This window comes from the organism of the source record quoted next, unplaced genomic scaffold, assembly GCF_019419815.1.
Source record: "Pyrus x bretschneideri cultivar Hongxiangsu unplaced genomic scaffold, Pyrus_bretschneideri_v1 Contig38, whole genome shotgun sequence".
In the NCBI taxonomy this organism is placed as follows: domain Eukaryota; kingdom Viridiplantae; phylum Streptophyta; class Magnoliopsida; order Rosales; family Rosaceae; genus Pyrus; species Pyrus x bretschneideri.
Genome location: NW_025999701.1, coordinates 2,554,811 through 2,573,909, shown reverse-complemented (window position 1 = coordinate 2,573,909; position 19,099 = coordinate 2,554,811). Strand labels below are relative to the sequence as shown.

The 19,099-nt window shown below is 36.4% G+C and overlaps 2 protein-coding genes across 12 annotated transcripts; both read left to right on the top strand.

The window, feature by feature from the left end:
• Window positions 1-2,076: 2,076 nt before the first annotated feature.
• LOC103961811 (reactive Intermediate Deaminase A, chloroplastic-like) lies at window positions 2,077-4,678 on the top strand. The gene is made up of 6 exons (XM_009374422.3): window positions 2,077-2,325; window positions 2,526-2,641; window positions 2,741-2,785; window positions 3,344-3,417; window positions 3,518-3,567; window positions 4,389-4,678. The coding sequence occupies exons 1-6, from the start codon at window positions 2,142-2,144 to the stop codon at window positions 4,481-4,483; spliced, it is 564 nt and encodes a 187-aa protein (XP_009372697.2). The 5' UTR covers window positions 2,077-2,141; the 3' UTR covers window positions 4,484-4,678.
• Window positions 4,679-8,167: 3,489 nt separating this feature from the next.
• LOC125468447 lies at window positions 8,168-16,315 on the top strand. Of its 11 annotated transcripts, XR_007250822.1 has the most exons (9): window positions 8,169-8,523; window positions 8,623-8,765; window positions 10,955-11,055; window positions 11,316-11,402; window positions 11,650-11,754; window positions 11,849-12,152; window positions 13,649-13,700; window positions 13,791-13,852; window positions 16,207-16,315. XR_007250822.1 is itself a non-coding variant. In XM_048564207.1 (8 exons), the coding sequence occupies exons 2-7, from the start codon at window positions 8,657-8,659 to the stop codon at window positions 13,669-13,671; spliced, it is 729 nt and encodes a 242-aa protein (XP_048420164.1). In that variant the 5' UTR covers window positions 8,169-8,523; window positions 8,623-8,656; the 3' UTR covers window positions 13,672-13,700; window positions 13,791-14,089. The 11 variants fall into 11 exon arrangements, 10 of the variants coding, with proteins under 10 accessions (XP_048420156.1, XP_048420164.1, XP_048420163.1 ...); XM_048564207.1 differs by lacking the exon at window positions 16,207-16,315 and having other exon boundaries at window positions 13,791-14,089; XM_048564206.1 differs by lacking the exon at window positions 16,207-16,315 and having other exon boundaries at window positions 13,649-14,090.
• The last annotated feature ends 2,784 nt before the right edge of the window (window positions 16,316-19,099 follow it).

Here is a 19,099-nt window from a genome sequence, read left to right as displayed (position 1 = left end):
TTTGTGAGATCAGTGGCCACTTTTTATATTGACAAACAATCTCTTTTATTGTCTTGTTAAAATACTTGCAGGAATCCAACAATATTGTTTCCCAATTTTAATATAATAAGTGAGTAATTATATGATCAATTCTCCATTTCATTCGTATATAAACTAGGACATCCAAACCTCGTTCAATGAGACTTTTCTAAACCAATTTGAACTCAAACATATGGCCAAATTACACCTACACATATTCTAACAGATACTGTATAAATTTGATATTGGGATTGAATCCTTAATTACACTGTGGGTTTTCTATCTGCCCAACACTGTAAGATGATAGGGTACTGAAGCATTGATAGGACTTCCACGTAGATAGAATGGAGATGGCTTTAACTCTTCAATTTTCAGGTTGTTTGAGCGAATCTCATTCGCCACATTCTTATATGCTCAAATTACCTGTTGAAGTTCTTACAAACATATTTTTAATTTTTAATCTAGATTGCTTGAAGCATGATGAATGGTTGGATCTTGTTCTCTTTCTGAAGGGGATGTCAAATTCTTTTAATGCCGCTCCTTCCCTGAACACACAATCCTTCATTTTGTTTAACTGCAGTGACATCCATTACTTGTTCATTTAACTTGCCTTATACCATATGGTTTTGTGTTGCAGATTTTCCATCTTCAACGATCCCAATCGTTTACTTTGTAAGTCTTGATTCATTGATCATTCTTAAAAAAATTCAATTCAATCAGAAACCATTTGTCTATTTAATAATCACAATGAAATTTCACTTTCTTATAGAATAAAGTGCTTGTTAATTTATTTGAACTCAATTAAAAGTCTCAAATATTTCCGATTTGGCTAAGATTTTGTAAGGAAGATCTAATAGGTGCAATTTAAAAAATGGATGGTTCGGATCGTTAAAGTTCAATGTAATGTGACCCTCACAACGAATCCCCATTAAAAATGAGAATCCCTGTTAAAGTTCAACTATTTGATGGTGGAACATTAATAATTTGTTCAATATTATGGTGGACTATCTTTCATTTGTATACTTGATGAGGTTAGAGATATACCAAACTATCTAGACTACTTTTATAAAACTTCCCATTTCTGGGCATACGTTTCACTTGGCATGCATAGACCAATGGCGAAAGCGACAAGCCTCTTGTCCTATGTGCAGACTACAATCCACATTGAAAACGTAGTATATTTTTGGGATTGTTAGTACTGATGGAGGTGTTCTAAGAATCGTTAAATTCTCGGTAACTGTTGGAAGAGGAGGTTGTAATTTTGTAAATCGTAAGAATTTTATATTTACACCAAAATAGTTTTGTATTTCTTTCGTTAAAATAATTATTGTACCAACATACATACGCATGAATCATCTTCATATTTAATATATTCACAAACCTAATTAAACATTTTCACCAAAAAAAAAAAAAAAAACTTATAAAACACATCATTGAGGCTCTGTTTGGTAGTGCTTTATTTTTTTTTAACCAAAAATTGTTTCATTTTAAAGTTAAGCAATAAAAAGTGTTTGGTAAAAATAAAATATTCTACTTATTTTTAGGAGTGGTTCGGTATGAAATCTCAAACCGAAGATTTTCAGGACGGGAATTTGAAGACCAATCCCAAACCAAAATTTTGGTATTCCTCGGGATTCCTGAAATATTTTAGGTATTTCAGGATGGTTTGGTATACATTAAGTTGAAATTAGTTAAACCTCATTGGATCACCTATACAGAAAAATTGTGCATTTTCACTGATTAATAATACGATGGTTTGAGCCACTTGGTATTTCTATCTAGTTGTATCCTCTTCACTTGTAAGTGAGAGGTCTTAAGTACAATCTCGCCAAATGAAAATTTAAACCACATTATTACTAGCCTAATATGAGACTAAGCCCACACTTTCTCCTTTAATGTAGATTTTTTTTTTTTTTGAACAAGAGATAATATTGTTAGTTTAAAAAAAATTACTATGGTTAGAGCCAACCAGATATGGCCCAAAATAAAAGCCCAATAACAAAATTAAAGTAAAGTCCAAGAAAAGAGGGAAAATATAGTATCTGAACGCTAAAAACAAAACATGTAAACTGCGAGTAGTGGCAACGAGTCCAACAGAGACAGAGACTCCCAGAGAGAGAGAGATGGCGTGGTGTGCGGCGAGGAGCTTTCACATGCCGGCGGTCGACATGGGCGCATTGCGCCCCCGTGCTCCGTTAGCCGCCGTCGCGGGCTTTTCCTCGGTAGCTGGCTCCAGTTTCTGGCGATCTTTGGCTTCATCGAAGCCCTCCTCTCGCTTCGCTTGCTCAGCCATTTCCACCGACGCTCGTAAATTCCAACTTTTTAATCTCTCTCGTTTATTTTAATTTAATTGGATTTCCCATTTACCTCTGTTTGGTTACTTGGATTAGAAATCCGGTTCCTTTGTTTGGTTGCATAATAGGAACCCCTTTTGATCAATTCTGGATAAAGGTCTGTACTTTGCGTGTGAATTTAACACGGGCAGTTTTTGTATGGTTGGATTTTAGGAATTAAGGAATCTGTTCACACAGACAAGGCTCCGGCTGCATTGGGTCAGTATTCTCAGGCAATCAAAGTCGACAACTTTGTCCATGTGTCAGGTTGTCTTGGTCTGATTCCTGAGGTTTGTGTCTTGGATTTTTGTTTTTGTTTTTACCACTATAATCCATTAATGTTGGTGTGAAGTGGGTGATATGAACTTATGTTGTGCGTTTAAATGCAGACAGGGAAGTTTGTGTCGGATAATGTTGTAGATCAGACAGAGCAGGTATTGCTGATGCTCTCATGTGTTGGCTATACTTCATACTTGTTATTCGGTTTTGTGATTTTATTTCTACGCTTTTGGTTGGTGAAATGTCCTTGATTTTTAACTGGTTTGTTGTCAAAGCTATAACCTTCGAAACTGATAACCTTTGCTATGAGTTAGAAGTAAGTGACAGTCGATGGAAATTGGTACTGTTTGAGATTTTGGCGGTTGCAGGATCTTAAATTATCGAGAATCCTGTTTCGTATTGTTGCAAAAATGATGATGACACTAATCCAAGTGGTCAAGAGATTACTAATTAGGGGTTAATGTTAGTGCAATTAGATGTTTACTATAGAACTTAAATTATATCTCTCTTACATATCTAATCCAATTCGCCAATTAGTAATCTCCAACACCATATCATAAAGTAGAGTAATCTTGCAAATCTTCATCAAGGAGAAGTTGAATTTGTTAACATAATTGTTGGTTTTTAGCGTTGTCATCTTTGCAAAAGTGTATAGTTGATAGCATTGCTGTGTGATTACTTTTGAAAGATTTGGGCTAACGAAACAATTGCAGGTTCTGAAAAATATGGGGGAAATACTGAAAGCAAGTGGGGCCAGCTATTCCTCTGTGGTTGAAACGACCATTCTGTACGGATTTTATTTTTTTATTTTTTTTTTCTCTTTGCACAATCTTGATTGGAGACTTTAGTGTTGGACAGGAAATTAATTGTCTCTTATGTCCATACAGGTTGGCCGATTGGAACAACTTCAAGAAAGTCAATGAAATCTATGCTAAATGTGAGTTTATTGAGAGATAAATTTGACATTTGAGATTGAATTCTTAATTACACTGTTTGTTTTCTATCTGACCAAAACTGTGAGGCATAAGAGTATCGAGGTATCGATGGGACTTCCAGGTAGATAGAATGGAGCTGACTTTAGCTCTTCAATGTTCAGTTTATTTGAGCTAATCTCATTTACCACAATTTGACGCTCAAATTGCCTGTTAAAGTTTGTAGAAACAGATTTGGCTCTGCTTAATTTTTAGTACAAATTGCTTGAAGCGTGATGAGTGGTTGGATCTTCTTCTCTTCCTGAAGGGGATGTCAATTTCCTTTAACTCTGCTCGTTCCTTGAACACACAATCCTTTATTTTGTTCAACCGGTCCATGACTCTGTTGATTCAACAAGTTATGTGCAACACTGTGGTGACAACCATTTACTTATATTTGTTGGAATATAAGTGTTTGTGCTAGAGAAATATTAGTTTAAGTCTTAGTATTTAGGTTTAAATGTGAGCCATTGGATTATATTCCAATTGGACAGCTGAGATGTAATCTTAGTGTTAGTAATGTGTATTGCCACTTGTAGCTATCTTATAGGGTAGATTACATGAATGGTGGAGATTGAACTTTGTGAGAGAGAATCCCTCTCTCTTCCCAACGGTATTACTCTCGCACATGTCTTGTGTGCTGAGTGTGAATGAATGAAAAGGATCCTTCTGTGAATATTCTCTCTGCAACTCTCTGAGATTTCTCCAGAAACCTTCATCTTCGTTTTCGATTCATTCCTTACAGTAGAAATCATAGTCTCTAGATTCTAACAGTTTTGTGTTGCAGATTTTCCATCTCCAGCCCCAGCACGTTCAATATTTCAGATAGCAGCACTGCCATTGGATGCCAAGATTGAAACTGGGTGCATTGCGGCACTGTAACCTCCTAATATACAGCTTCTTCTCAGCAACTTAGATAATAACGTAAGAGGTGACATCTTTGTGTTGGGTTTCACATTTTAATTTCCTCCCTGGCCTCCTGCCCGTTGATTTTATTGTAACATCGTTTTTGTATCTAAAAACTAAAGATCGAGACCAGCAACGTTATTGAAATGGAACTTTCCCTGCTTTTCCTTATGAAGTCGAGTAATCATATTTGTGTTTGTATTTCACTTTGTGATACTATGCCTTCCTTTCCGTTGTAATTATATTTTGTTAGATGAATGGGTAGGGCTCTTTCTCAGATTTTTAACCCGGACAATAATCAAAGAAACAAGAAGACAATTGAAATTTGAAAGAGCCAAATTGATAGCACGGAAGTTGGATTGATGCTGTTTCTAGAGGAGAAATCAGGGAGCCAAGTCGTGTCGCCAATGGAGAAATCAGGGAGGGGAAGACGAAACCAGCGTTGAAAAGCCGCTACAATGGCGCGTCGTTTTAGGAGGATGGCGATTCCTCTAGTTTGAGGAACATAGAAGCTTGACTTTCCTCCATTTGCTTCAATCGGAGTTAGAGACGTCTCATGTTTCATTTCCATTTGTTTTCCCCTAATTTTTTTTTTTATTGTCGAATGAGATTGTTGGTGCAAGTGAGGAGAGATTCTTTGTTGCAACCACGGTACAGTTTTAGTGGCGTTTGTCGCCGTTCAATTGATATTTGTGAAGTGTTCAAAAAATGCATCATTTGTTAGTGTAGGATCCAACCTTGGCTGGGTTGGGTGGGTTATAGCCCAACTGAGATTTCGGAGAAAATGTAATGCATGTTATAATACTAATGAGGAAATAGTAGAGAGTAGAGAATAATAATATAATAATGTTCTCCAAACTTGTATCTTTTGTCTTTGATAAGCATCTATAGGCTTACAATGAATAAGAATCTAACACATACTTATTACAATAATAAGAGCATTAGTTACCAAAAATTAAAATAGGAGGTTATTGCTAGGTTTGTGGTATGTTATGACCCTTTATGTAAGTCCTCCAACCCTATGTTTCTCAATCTTCTGCAAGATGATTGAAATCAGAGCCATTAATTTTCAGAAAAAAAATGGTGTCTCCTACTTCAAACAATGAAAATGCAAATATTTGATACCAATTATCCTTGGACGTAAAAGAAGGCAAGCGTGGACTGCTTACTCAAGCTCAATGGAAGTTGAACAGGTTAGAGACGGAAAGCAAGTTAGACAACGTGTTGAGGAGGCGTTGATGCATGGTTGAGTAGCTTGAATCGGCAAGGAAGTTGTCACGGTGTGAGGAGAAGGGCTGGAGGTGTTGTTTTCGTGGAGAAAGTAGGGAGGGGGAGAGCTCGAGAAATTCTTTTGTGGAAGCAAATGAAAGAGCCCCTGTTTTTCCTACTTTCTTCCCTTACACGTTGGGCAACACGTGTACAAGAGGGGCATATTAGTAAATTTCACTGTGACGTGGAGGGAAAAGGCTGAAAATAGATAATAATTGAAGGGCAAATCCGTCAAAACACTATAGATCAAGTTTTAGTATATATGATTTGAGATTTTTGGGCTATAGTCTAAAATTTTGTTACCCAATTTCATATCAATTGAAATTTAAGCTTTTTACCTCATAACAATTTGAAATTTTTTGGTATGGGATCAAGATCTTTTTTGTTTGGTTTGAGATTTTTGGAAAAAAATTTCCAGCCTTAATTACCACTCATATTTGCAATGTCTCTATGATTCAAGTCCCAGTGGTTTTGTTGCATTCAACCTTGGTTCCCAAGATGTGAATAATGAGGTTAACTCGCGAGGTAAGGGTATTGGTCTAGAATTTCTGTCAGCTGGTTTTTATCCATCCGACGGGAAGGTTCTCCATCTGAAAAAAAAAAAAAAAATAAAATAAAAAAAAATAAAAATAACGAAAAATTGTAAAAAAAAAAAAAAAAAAAAAGGGCCATTGATGAGTGAAATTTTCAAATAATTTTAAATTTCATAGGAATTAAAATTTCAAATTGATTTAATATTCATAAGAATTATTTGAAATTAATAATTTCAAATTTCATAAGAATTAAAATTTTAAACTAATTTAACGTTCATGGGCCATTGATGAGTGAAATTTTCAAATAATTGTTTTTCAAAATTGTATGATACCAATTTTCCAATTGGTGCTAGGTAAATTGTTGTGTTATACGTAAAAATCAAATGATTTCAGAGGGTGAAGTGGGAGTTTGCTTATTTCAAGGGATGAGATTGATATAAGGGAATGTAATCCAACAAACGATTCATAAGTGATGAAATTTAACTTTGTCACAATTAAAACTTTTTTGATTGAAGGGTTCATAAAAAAATAATAATAATAAGATAGCACGTCAAAAAATCAACTTAAGAAAAGCTAACAAAAAAAAAAAAAGAAAAAAAAGAGGCATCACTTGATCAAATTACTACATAAATAAATAAATATAACCTCATATAAAGCCCGAAAGATATAGTCTCTCATTGAGAGAGATTCTTTTATAAACCCCAAAGATTCTTCGAAGCTCTAAAATGGAATATATCCATCACTTTTCCAGCCCTATATAGAGCCTGTTATTGGGGATGCTCCAATGCCTCACTATGCACTAATTGGCCTGCTGTTGTCAATCGTGGCTGTACTTGTCTACATATGGAAGCTTGTCCACAATGGTAAAAAGGAAGGAGTTGTATTGAGGAGTAGGGGAATGCTATGGTGTTTTTACTATCCACCTCCAAGTAACAAGATTTTTTGTCCATTCCCTGAAATTGCTGGATTAAGTTTATGCCACCCTTCAGAATGGTACATAAGCAACGACTGGATTCAAGTGATCATATAATGCTTGTATAGAAGCGGAACATTGTTCACAAGTTCTTAAATGTTTACCAGTATTAATTGTTGCGAGTATTGAAATAAACCCTACAATTGTCCGATAAGATGCTAGTCCTACAAATTGAGATGTTTGCCTTAAACGGGGATATTCTTGCTCCATGGTTGGCTGATTAAGAGCTCAACTACCTTCTCTGGTTGTCTCTCTTGTCAACAGGGCTGTCGATCGAGGTTCCCCCGCTTTGAGTTCGAGATTTTGGCAGAGCATTGGAGATGCAACTTGGGCTTGTGAGCAGCAGAGAAGCTAAGAAGAGCAGGATTCTTTTCCCTCACTTAAACAGCACGTTGATATCTTATATTAATTTTTTTTATAATCTTTTTACAGAAGGAGACAAAATAGAGAGTGGAAAACTAAAAAAGAATGGAAGTAGGTAGTTGGAGAGGATATTCCAAACTAAGAAGGGAGAAATGTGCTCGAGACGGCAACACGGTTTTCTCAGGGGTAGGCATTGGGGACTGGTGGCTCTATGAGCATCGAAACCTCCATTTTTTTCCGTCGGTGTTCGGTCCAATACTCTAGTATTTGAATTACTTTATTTTTGTTGAGCACTGTGCCGTGCGACCCACCCACGCGGGATTCCTCTCTTTCCCTTTACAACCCGCAGTTTCCTGGCTCTTTCTTCCTTTTATTTGGACTGGGATCACCTTAGGATCCCACAGAGCAAACTTAGCGAAAGATCCCATCCGTCCATTTTTGATCTTGTGCCCAGAAACAAGTTTAAATGACTGAAAATTCTCGTGCAAAACAAAACAGGATAAAAATGAAAGAACGAGATGTTTTGCTTAGATTGCTCTGCAGGCTGGAATCCGGAGGTGATCCCAGTTATTTCTCCAACACGTTATTTGGGAACCACCGACGTGGGACTCCTCTCTTTCACCGCAGTTTCCTGGCTCTTTCTTCCTTTTAGTTTTTGAAAAAAAAAATTCCTTTCGTTTTTTTGGAAACTTTAGTTTTTTTGGAAAGCTTTCACCAAACCACTATATATAGGGCTCTTTAACAACATCTAATTTATCGTATGAACTAAGAAGATTTCTTATTTATTTCACTTCTGCCTGGAAGTGAAGAAGTGAAGGAGGTCCATAGACTTCTTTCTTTCATCAGCTCCCTCTGCTTGCTCTCTTCTTTTCCTTCCGGTATCTCTATCTCTTGCTCTTTTCTCTTTTTTTAAAGGGAATTTTAACGAAAAGATCTCTGATACTGTTTACTTAATAAGAACCCTGCTTATGTTTCAGTTGAGTTGAGTAGTTGGTGCGTGAAGCAAGCAAAATGTGTCTTCAACAACCCATACCACGCAGCAAGTCACTGTATCATCACTTTCAGCTATCCCAATCTCCGCGAGCGACGCAGCGCTGCCATTCTTTTCCCCCCTATTCAGGTTTCTCTGAGCCTTTTGTTCTGTTGGAAAAGCTCAACATTATTGGATAAACAGCTTCCTCTTTCATTAGCGTAAAAATGGATTTGTTTTTCGTTTTGTTGGTTCTTGAATCTTTGGGGCCTAACTAAAAAGGTGCAGGTTATTCCTTTGATTGAACACGGCGGAGCTTATTATTTGTAGTCTGATCTGAACTGTTCAGACCCATGCCTGCAAGGTCGTTGTGCAGGATACTGGCAATTTCCGTTAGATTAACCAAATGCTATATATGGAGAAAAGGAGGGGAGAGGTTTATATGGTGTTCATTGAGTTAGAGAAAACATGATCCTTTTTTGTATTTTTTTGCCTTTAGGAGAGAAAGGAGTTCCTGCCTAACTAGCTAGTTTGTGGATACAAGTCGGGTGTGTATGACGGCCTGGGTGGTGATCGGTGCCTTTGTACTTTTGCCTTGGTTAAGGACGAGTATTAATTTAAACTACATGTTAACAAAATTCTTTTTTCAATTAAAAGACAATGAAAATACAATTTAGTCTTTCAAAAAAAAAAAACACAAAAAGACAATTCAGTCTGATATTACATAATAAAATCACGAGTACTAATGTAATCTTCTCTCTCCCTCCCACACATTTTCCCGAAAAGCAAAAAAACTGCTTCACACACACGGTGTGTGGGCTTAGACTAGTATATAAGGTTATCTCCAACTAAAACCAACTCTAATGGTGGGCTAAAAATCAAATTACCATCTAAAATTTCCCCCCAAACCCACTCCAACCCAAGGGGAAATTTTGGGCTAAATGCTAAATGCTAAACTAATGTCAAATTCCCCTCAAAATTTAGCCCAGAAATCGGAGTGAACTTCATCCAATATTTATCAAAATTTAAATTTTTTTAGATTAAAATGTTCATAAAATTAATTTACGATAGTCTACATATTTATTTATTTTTTTTAAATTCAATTTAACAAAAAAAAAAAGCCTAAGTTCATTATTTAATAATCCCAGACTAAAATTTTAAGTTAGAACGATTGGAGTAGAAAAGCTGTTTCTGGGCTAAAAGATAAATTTTCCAATCTAAAAAATTTAGCTTTTAGCCCAACCATTGGAGATGATCTAAAGGGTCCAAAGGGTTGAAAATAGTTCGAAAATCATCTTTGACCAAAGGCCAAGCCAAATGGCTCGTGGGCTCCACTGGACAAAAAAGGTTCAAGGGGCCAACATTAAACAACATTAAATAACATGAAACAATACTAAACAATATTAAACAACATTAAATAACATTAAACAACATAAAAAAAATATTTTACAACATGAAAATTATTGACAATTCATAACATAAAATTATTGAGGTAATTTAATTTAAGTAACTATAGTAATTCAATTAAAATAATAAATTATGTTTGCCTCTATGACCCTTTGGCCCTAGGTTGGAGATGATTTCTTTTCACAAGACTATGTTTGGCCTTTGGCCCTCTGATCCCTCGGTTGGAGATAGTAAGAAATATGATCTTGCACTGTTCATTAAAATATTAATTTCTTAGAAGGTCAGATGGTTAAAACGAGTCTTTTGGCCCACCTTCGGTTGGAGATGGCCTAAGAGATGAATTGGTGAAGCCGAAGTGTTAAGTTACAGTTAGGGAGGACTACACTAGTTTAGAATCTTAAGTGTTAGGTTAAGTAAGACAAAAGATTATACTGATCATCTACGTAATTTTAGGAAAACTAATGATTAAAGAAGAGGGCACAGTAAAAGATTGATGACCAGATAATCCCTCAGAATGATCATTTTTTTGTACGTAAAAGTTTAATTATTCATAATGGACAAGTGATATATAAATAGAATGTTATAAAAAATCAGAGTGCGAAGTACGTAATTGGTGATTGCGTTTTTGGTCTGCTGTATGACTTTAACTTTCCTTCTAAGAGCATTGGGTAGACAAAGGGAAAAAGCATGCCACAAGATAGTGCCGAATGGAAGAAAAGGTGCGAATTAGTGTGGGATTGATGCTGATCCGTTTAGCATTTGTACTCGCAAAAAGAGAATTTCAGATGGCTGATAATTTACTTTGGTGCAGAATTCCCTTACCAAAGGCGTTTAATTGTTATCAAAAGTGGTCTGTTTATTATGGGCTTAGGTAGATCGTCAAACTCCATTTTTGAATGATTTTTATTCATTATTTCGTTTTGATTTTTCAGGATTTGATCGCTTGTACACCTATGAGAACCCCAGCAGTTCATCTTTGCTTACGGAAGGTATCCATGATGACAACAACAACAACTATGCATCACACCAGGTGGTAAGTTTATTAATCCTAATCATGGTGAACACATCTTCTAAATTTCACCTCACCATTTAACATATACAATTTCGGGTGTGTGATGGTACCAACTCCAGTGAACCGCGTCCACTCAGCGTGAGTCCCCGTGCTTGCACTGACAATGATAAGCTGGGAAATATGGCAGTGGTAGTAGTAAAAACTGATAACCATTATTAAACCATCTACACTTCTCGTATTGTATTGCAAGTTTGTAACTAGAAACTTATTTTCGTTTTCAGGGCTCTGATGTTTTCATTCCAAGTAGGTCGTCTTTACATTGCACTGGTCCTCATGCTGATGGTGACTATCAGGAGCAAGATAATGTGGTAAGGAAAGATATTTAAACACAAGACCATAATTAAACCAAAAATTATAACTTTGACATATTGGCTTGCAATATTTTTAAAATTTGAGTTGAATTGATTTTCTCAGGGCTCTGATGAATTCAACCCCAGCGACTCGCTTTTACCATCTCCTTTGTTTTTCTTCACTATTTCTTCTGAGATACGTGTGATTTTTGTTCTTTTGTAATAGTAAGCTTATAGATAGTAATAGGGCTCATAAAGTTCATAGCTGCAGGCATGTGTTGGTTCAAATCCCAGCGAGGATGTTGCAATTAGCGTTGGTGATCTGCACGGTGAAAACACTGTTTTCGTCCAAGCACATAGCAGGCCAAGAGTAATGATTTAACTGATCATACTTGTTGAACCAGCATTTTTTCAAAAATCTCTTGTGAGCTGGTTCATTTGAAATTATTATAACTTCCTTGTAGGTTACTCCATCAGGGTGCGTCTTTATTCTCAATAGCATCGGATTAGAAATATTGTCGGCCGGTTTTGATCAGGTTTCCTCCCCACGCAAGCCTCTTTATGCACTAATCAGTTTGTTGTTGGCTATTGTCGGTGTGGTTACTTGCATCTGGGAGCTCATTCACGGTCAAATGAAGGAGAAGGGTAAAGATGCATCTTCAAATAGCATGGTTTATCGTTCGTTGCCTGACATCTTTGGATTGGGTCTTGCTGTAATTCAATGTGTTTGCTCGGCAGAGCAATATTATTTCCACCATCGGCAAACTGGTAATCCCATGAGACTGTCCCCCGTGGCTCTCTATTTCTATGTTTGTTTGGTGGTTTTAAAGTACAATTGGAGGGTGTAATCGATTTGAATTTCAGAATATTTTAAATGACATTTTATAAAGTGACTAATTATTAAACATTTTATTGGATTCTATAATTCCATATAGATTTGTATGTATTTCTGTTACAGATTTGGATTTGTTTGGTGGTTTTAAAGTACAATTGGAGGGTGTAATCGATTTGGATTAGTTCTTGCCATTGTTCAATGCATTTGCTCGGCAGTGCAGTATTATTACCTCTGTCGGCACGCTACTAATCCTATAAAACTGTCCCCTGTGCCTGTTGTATTCTTTTTCGGTTTGGTTGATTTAAAATTAGTTAAGACTCAGAGGTACACCGTTGATGACACCCTTGAGAATGGTGCTTAACCAAAGATAGACTAGATTTGAGTGAACACAAAAATGATTCTCAAAGAATAAGATCGACCAGCGGAAGGTTTTCTTAGCAGGGAAGCATGCCTTGAAGTTGTCACCTTTAACGTATAACGAAAGCTCATATATAGCTTCTTTGTAGAAATACAAGATCCCTGTTCAATAGATTATCAAGTTCGTTTATGTTTAGCAGAAGGCTTTGAATTCTACAATTGTCCAATCACATCCTAGTCCTACAAAATAAGATGATTGCCATGGAGATTTTATGAAATACAAGTAAGTTCGACTCATGAATAGTGAGTTTGATGCTAATTTATTATGCCGGCCCATTGTTTGGCTTAGCCTAAATCCCTCTTCCATTTAATGTAAAGTATGTATATGAAAAAAATGAGCCTGTATCTGTAACATATAGAACTCTTCTTCTTCCCGAAATTTAGGAAATTCATAAACCAGTTGTCTTACTGATAGTTCCACATTTGTACCACTCTAGTAAGTAAATGAAGTCGCAAATAAATACATGATATTCGGGTATTTCACATCTCTTGAGCAATAAAGAATGTGCTCAAAATTGTTAATAAAGTCATTATGTATGCCATTCAATGGTGAAGCGCTGATACCATTTCTTCTCTACCCATTTTGTAGGCTTCAAGATCCTGACGATGTTATAACAGAAACAACATTTTATATTAGATACAACATAGTTTGGACCTGATCATAACATTAGCATGGAAAATATAAGCAGAGCATCCAATCTCCTCCTGTACACTCATCTAGGAAGTACTGAATCTTACAGTGTCAATTATTTCAGATATCACAATCTAATGCCTCTTCTTTGTCTAAATCGATCGTAATGTTCTATGATACCATATCAAATTATTTGCTGCGTAAATTTGCTGGTTAAATTAAGAGCCATCCTAGTTGCAACATTGAAGAATCACTATGCTTATAATTGGATACGAGAAAATTTCTCTACTGTAAATATAAATGTGTTAATAATGCAAAAATCTTAACAAATATAGTTCGCTGGGTCCTCTACTGATTGTTACTTTGTAATCTCTTGCGTAGGTGCTCCAGAGCTTTCAGTATAAGCAGGTTATTTTGGACGTGAAATTGCAGGGTATGATATCCAGACTCAATGTTGAGATATGTAATGCAGATTCGTCTTGTCAACAATGCCATTACTGACTGTTTCTGCTGACGTTCATAGGACCTGCTACTTGCTGCACAGGAAGTATTCTGAATGGCTTTACTGCGATGCTTTAGCTGAACGTGTGATTCTGATTCTTTCTCTTGAATTTTTCTGGTTATCAATGTGGAGGGATAATCAATACTGATTTTTCCATGCTTTACGATTTTATGTGTTCTTCCATTTGTTAGGGTCCACATGAGACTTCATCTTCTTTTCAATTGTCCTGCCTCTGTTTAAGTTGTTAGAATAATTGGATGAGTTGTGTATTTGGGGGTAAAAATCTGTTGTTTTCACCTGCTGTGATTCTATTTTGGTCCGCTTTTTTTTCAGATTTTCCCTGTTTGTGTTTGGGGGGGGGGGGGGGGGGGGGGGGTGCGCGGCGGGGTTGTGGGTGTCGGCCCATTCAGAGAAAGAGCTTGGAGGTGACATATATGTTTGAGAATTTCAATTTGTTGGGTTGGTTAGGATGGGTTTTGAGTTTGCAATACTTAGCAGAAGAGTTGTTATAATTCCTACGGTTCACATATGTTATTTTCCTTCAATGATTTTGTGGTGACTTTTCTTCACAGTCTTGGTAAATGCGTTCCTTCTTCTCTTGGTCCTTTATTGTCATGATACTAATATGGATACAAATACGAATGTACCACGGAATTCTTTGTTGGTTCCTCATTGCCAAATATATTCAGTTGTGACATCAACTTAGAGTAGAAGAAAGAATCTGAACTTTCCAATCTGGAAACATGCAATTTTGCACTGGAACTGGATCAAGAAAGGCTAAAAGATGAGTTTGCTTTAGGTTCAAGTTTTGACCCATCATCCCAAGTTAACTTCCTTTAGGCTATATATATATGAGACCTATTTTGTAAGGCCTCCATGCTAGTTTTTCTGATTAAAATACGGGCTGGGAAGTCTATCAATGTTGAAGATTGGACTGAGTAGGCTTGCAGTCTGTGGCTTGTAAATCTTTCCTGATATTCTCATGTACTAGATATAGTTCTATGTTTATTGGATTTGAGATAATCATATGTAAATAAATTTTTATGCTGACAGTTTTATGCATTTGGTTGTTGAAATATTCTTGACTTTTAACTGCATAATTGTCAAAGTACAACCTTAAAACCAATTAACTTCCTCTTGATTTAGAAGTCAGTGACAGTGGGAGGAAATGAGTATACTGTTTAACACTTGGTTGTTGTGGAGTCTTAAATTGTTGAGAATCCTGTTTTGTATATCTGCAGAAATGTCAATACGTACTGTAACGATGACACTAATCCCAGTCTTAAAGAGATTACTAAGTAAAATATTTCTAATCTCTCAAACCATCATCAAGGAGAAGTTAAATTTGATACCCTAATTACTGTTTTTTTCTGTGTCGTCATCTTTGCAAAAGAGGATGGTTTATAGCATTGTTTGTCTGATTGGTTTTGACAGATTTAAGCTTACGAAACTATTGCACGTTCTAAAAATATGGGGGAAATACTGGAAGCAAGTGGGGCCAAACTATTTCTCTCTGGTTTAAAACGACTATTCTGTACGGATTTTTGTTTTTGTTGTACAATCTTTGTACAATCTTGATTGGAGACTTTAGTTTTGGAGGTGAAATTAGATGTTTGTTAAGTCCATGCAGGTTGGCTGATTTGAAAGAATTCAAGAAGGCCACTGAAATCTATATGCTAGATGTAAGTTCTATAGAGGTATTGTAAGAAACAATCTGATCTTGATCAAAAGAAGAATATGTTCGACTTAAGATAGGTCTAAGTCCAATAATGAGCCATTTTTTCTGTGACAGTAGTTACCACTATTTATATTGACAAACAATCCCTTATTCTCCTATTAGAATCCTTGTAGGAATCCATTCCCAGTTTCAATCATATATAAACTAGAACATCCAAACGTCTTCCAGTAAGACTTTTCTAAACCAATTTAAAATCAAACATATGGCCAAAAATACACCTACACTTGTGCTCATATTCTTACAGGTACTGCATAAATTTGATATTAGAGATTGAATCCTTAATCACACTGTCGGTTTTCTATCTGCCCAAAACTGTAAGCTGTAAGGGTACTGAAGTATTGATAGGCTTCCAGGTAGATAGAATGAAGTTGACTTTAACTCTTCAATTTTTTGGGTTGTTTGAACTAAATCTCATTCGCCACATTATTAACGCTCAAATTACCTGTTAAAGTTCTTATAAAACTGGTTTGGCTCCGTTTAATTTTTAATCTAGATTGCTTGAAGCATGATGAAAGGTTGGATCTTGTTCTCTTTCAGAAGGGGATGTCAATTTATGTTAACGCCCCTCCTTCCCTGAACACACAGTCCTTTTTTGTTTAACTGGTCTATGACTCTTTTAATTTATTATGTGCAACACTGCGGTGACAACCATTACTTGTTCATTTAACTTGACTTATACTATATGGTTTTGTGTTGCAGATTTTCCATCTCCAGCCCCAGCACGTTCAACATTTCAGGTAGCGGCGCTGCCATTGGATACCAAGATTGAAATTGAGTGCATTGCAGCACTGTAACCTCCTAATTTACAGCTTCTTCTCAGCAACTTAGATAACAATGTAGGAGGTGACATCTTTGAGTGTTGAGTTTCACATTTTTATTTCCTCCTTGGCCTCCTACTCGATGTTGTTACGATACCCACTTTACGTCTTCGTAGTTGCACAGTAAGGGGGCGTTTGTTGCGCCAGACTACTTCGGACTGGATTAGCTTCAAGGATTAAGCTGGACTGTCTTAGACTAGACTAAACTGGACTAACTTAGTGAAGCGTTTGGTGCAGTATTGGACTAACAAATTCTAATATTATATTATTTAATATATAAATTATTAATATTTTATTATGATCTTATCTTTTTCTCTATCTTTTCCTACCATTTCCGTCCCACTCTTTTCCTCTTCTCTCATTGTCCCACCTTCTCCCTCTTTTTTTCCTCTTAGACCTCTCAATTCATGTCTCTTTCTCATTCCTGGTCAAACTCCTTATTGATTCCAGTCTCTATTTCTCTGTCCTCCCTCCCTCCCTCTCTAGCTATGCGTTGTTCGAACGGAACCTCACGGCTTCAATTTTCCTGACGAGTTGCAGGTTTCCCGATATGTTTTCTGGCCAACCCTCGTTAAATTGGATGAAGTTAGCACCGCCAAAAAATTCATCACCATCCCTGGACTAAGATCTTAGCTTTGAATGCTCGAATTTGTCATGGATTTAAAGAAGCCCAAACAGGCCGAGACTTCCAAGCCATTTTCCGGCCACATTCGACCACATTTTAGCCTCAATTCAGGTAAAATCGTAATCTTGTCACTCCCAGCTTCAATTTGGTATATTTTATATGAAAGTTGGTTGTGAAATGGATCTGAAAGAGAGTCGAAAAGTTAATGATTGATCTAGGTGACCGGAGACGACGAGGAGTCTGTCGGGAGTGGTCGTTGAGCATGACAAGGACGAGAAAGAGAGGATAGTCTTAGCTAGTCCCATGATTATTGGGGGTCTCACTAAGACCTCTTAGTGAAGGGTTTTGTCCATGCTAGTCCCCTTTAGTCTCATTAATGTTAGTCCCAGCATGGAACAAACACAGTATTAGACTAATAACTAGTCTAATCTAGTCCAGTCCAACTTAGTGAGGGCAAACAAACGCCCCGTAAGTAACTTGTATTTACTAAAGAAACATTACAATATTATCAACAACCCTCCTTATTACAGCTGCAACTATTTATAGTGATTCCTTAGCTTACTCCTTAAGCTAACCCTCTAACAACCTCAACTAACCGCCTTTATCTAGTAATTCCATTATCGCAGCCTTACCTTTGTCACAATGATATACTGCCATTTGGCATCCTAACAATGTTATTATAACATCGCTTTTGTATCTAAAAACTAAAGAGCGAGACCAACGACGTTATTGAAATGGAACATTCCCGGCTTTTCCTTAAGGCAGTCTTGAGTAGTTATAATTGTGTTTATATTTCACTTTATGATACTATGCCCTCCTTTGCGTTGTGCTTTGTGCCTTTCTCTTAGATTTAGCTCGTCTTGTTCTGTTAGGGGAATGTGAAGGGCTCTTAACTCAGATTTTAACCAGGACAATAATCAAAGAAACAATTAGAAAATTGAAATTTGAAAGAGCCTAATTGATAGCACAGAAGTTGGATTGATGCCCTTTTAGAGGGAGAAATCATGGAGCCAAGTTGTGTCGTCGATGGAGAAATCAGGGAGGAAAAGACGAAACCAGCGTTGAAAAGCTTGCCTACAATGGCGCCGTTTGGAGGAACACAGAGTAAGTTTGACTTTCCTCCATTTGCCTCAATCGGAGTTAGAGACAGCTGATGTTTCTTTTTCGTTTGTTTTCCCTAATTCTTTTGGTTCATTGAGAGAGCTGGTGTAGGTTAGAACTTAGGAGAGATTCTCTGTTGGAATTACGGTATAGTTTTAGTGGTGTCATTACTACAATATATGCTATCACCGGCGGAGGAAAAACCGACGAGAAATCAAATTTCTGTCGGAAATTTGGCACAAATCCGACATTAAACAATGTAATGTCGCATTGGAATAGTGACACTATTGCTAGCGTCGTGAAAGGGCTTCAGTGTCGCTTTTTGGGCTTAATCTGCCACTACACAACGTCGGTTTAAAGCGACACTAACTTTAACGTCGGTTTAAAGAGACGCATACTTACACGTTAATTGTAAAGTATGCAATCTACTGTCGCTTTTAATCGACATTATAATAAAATTAAATAAATAAAATATCCCTTAAACCGACGTTAGATAACAATTAAATAAATAAAATATAAAATCTAGTAACGGTCTTAACCGACACTATATTTGTTAATAATAATAAAAATAGATGGACAACTGCATGCAATTTCAATTAATTCCAACTAAAATAAAATATATAATCAAAATAATAAATTTTAAGGTCTAAATAAACATTAATGAAAATAAATAACAAAAACAACAGTGCCAAACTGTACATTTAACATTTCACATAAAATACAAAAAGTCATCCGTCGTAACAAGCATTAAATCCGACATTACAAACATAACATAAAAAAACAAAAAGATAGAACAATTATAGTGTCATATTTAACCGACAAGAAAATGAACCAAATAAACTACCCAACCGAATCTGCACCTGAACGTCGTCCAGATCCTTCTGCTTGAGAACCTTCTCCTTGAGATCCTCCATCTAATCCAAAAATCCTCGACAAGTCCACATCAAATCCAACACCCGCAAGCATTCCAGAAAACCCCCCAGCTGGAACTTCAGGATAAAATCCACTAGGAGCAACCATCTCAGGTCGATATACTGGCACTTGATAA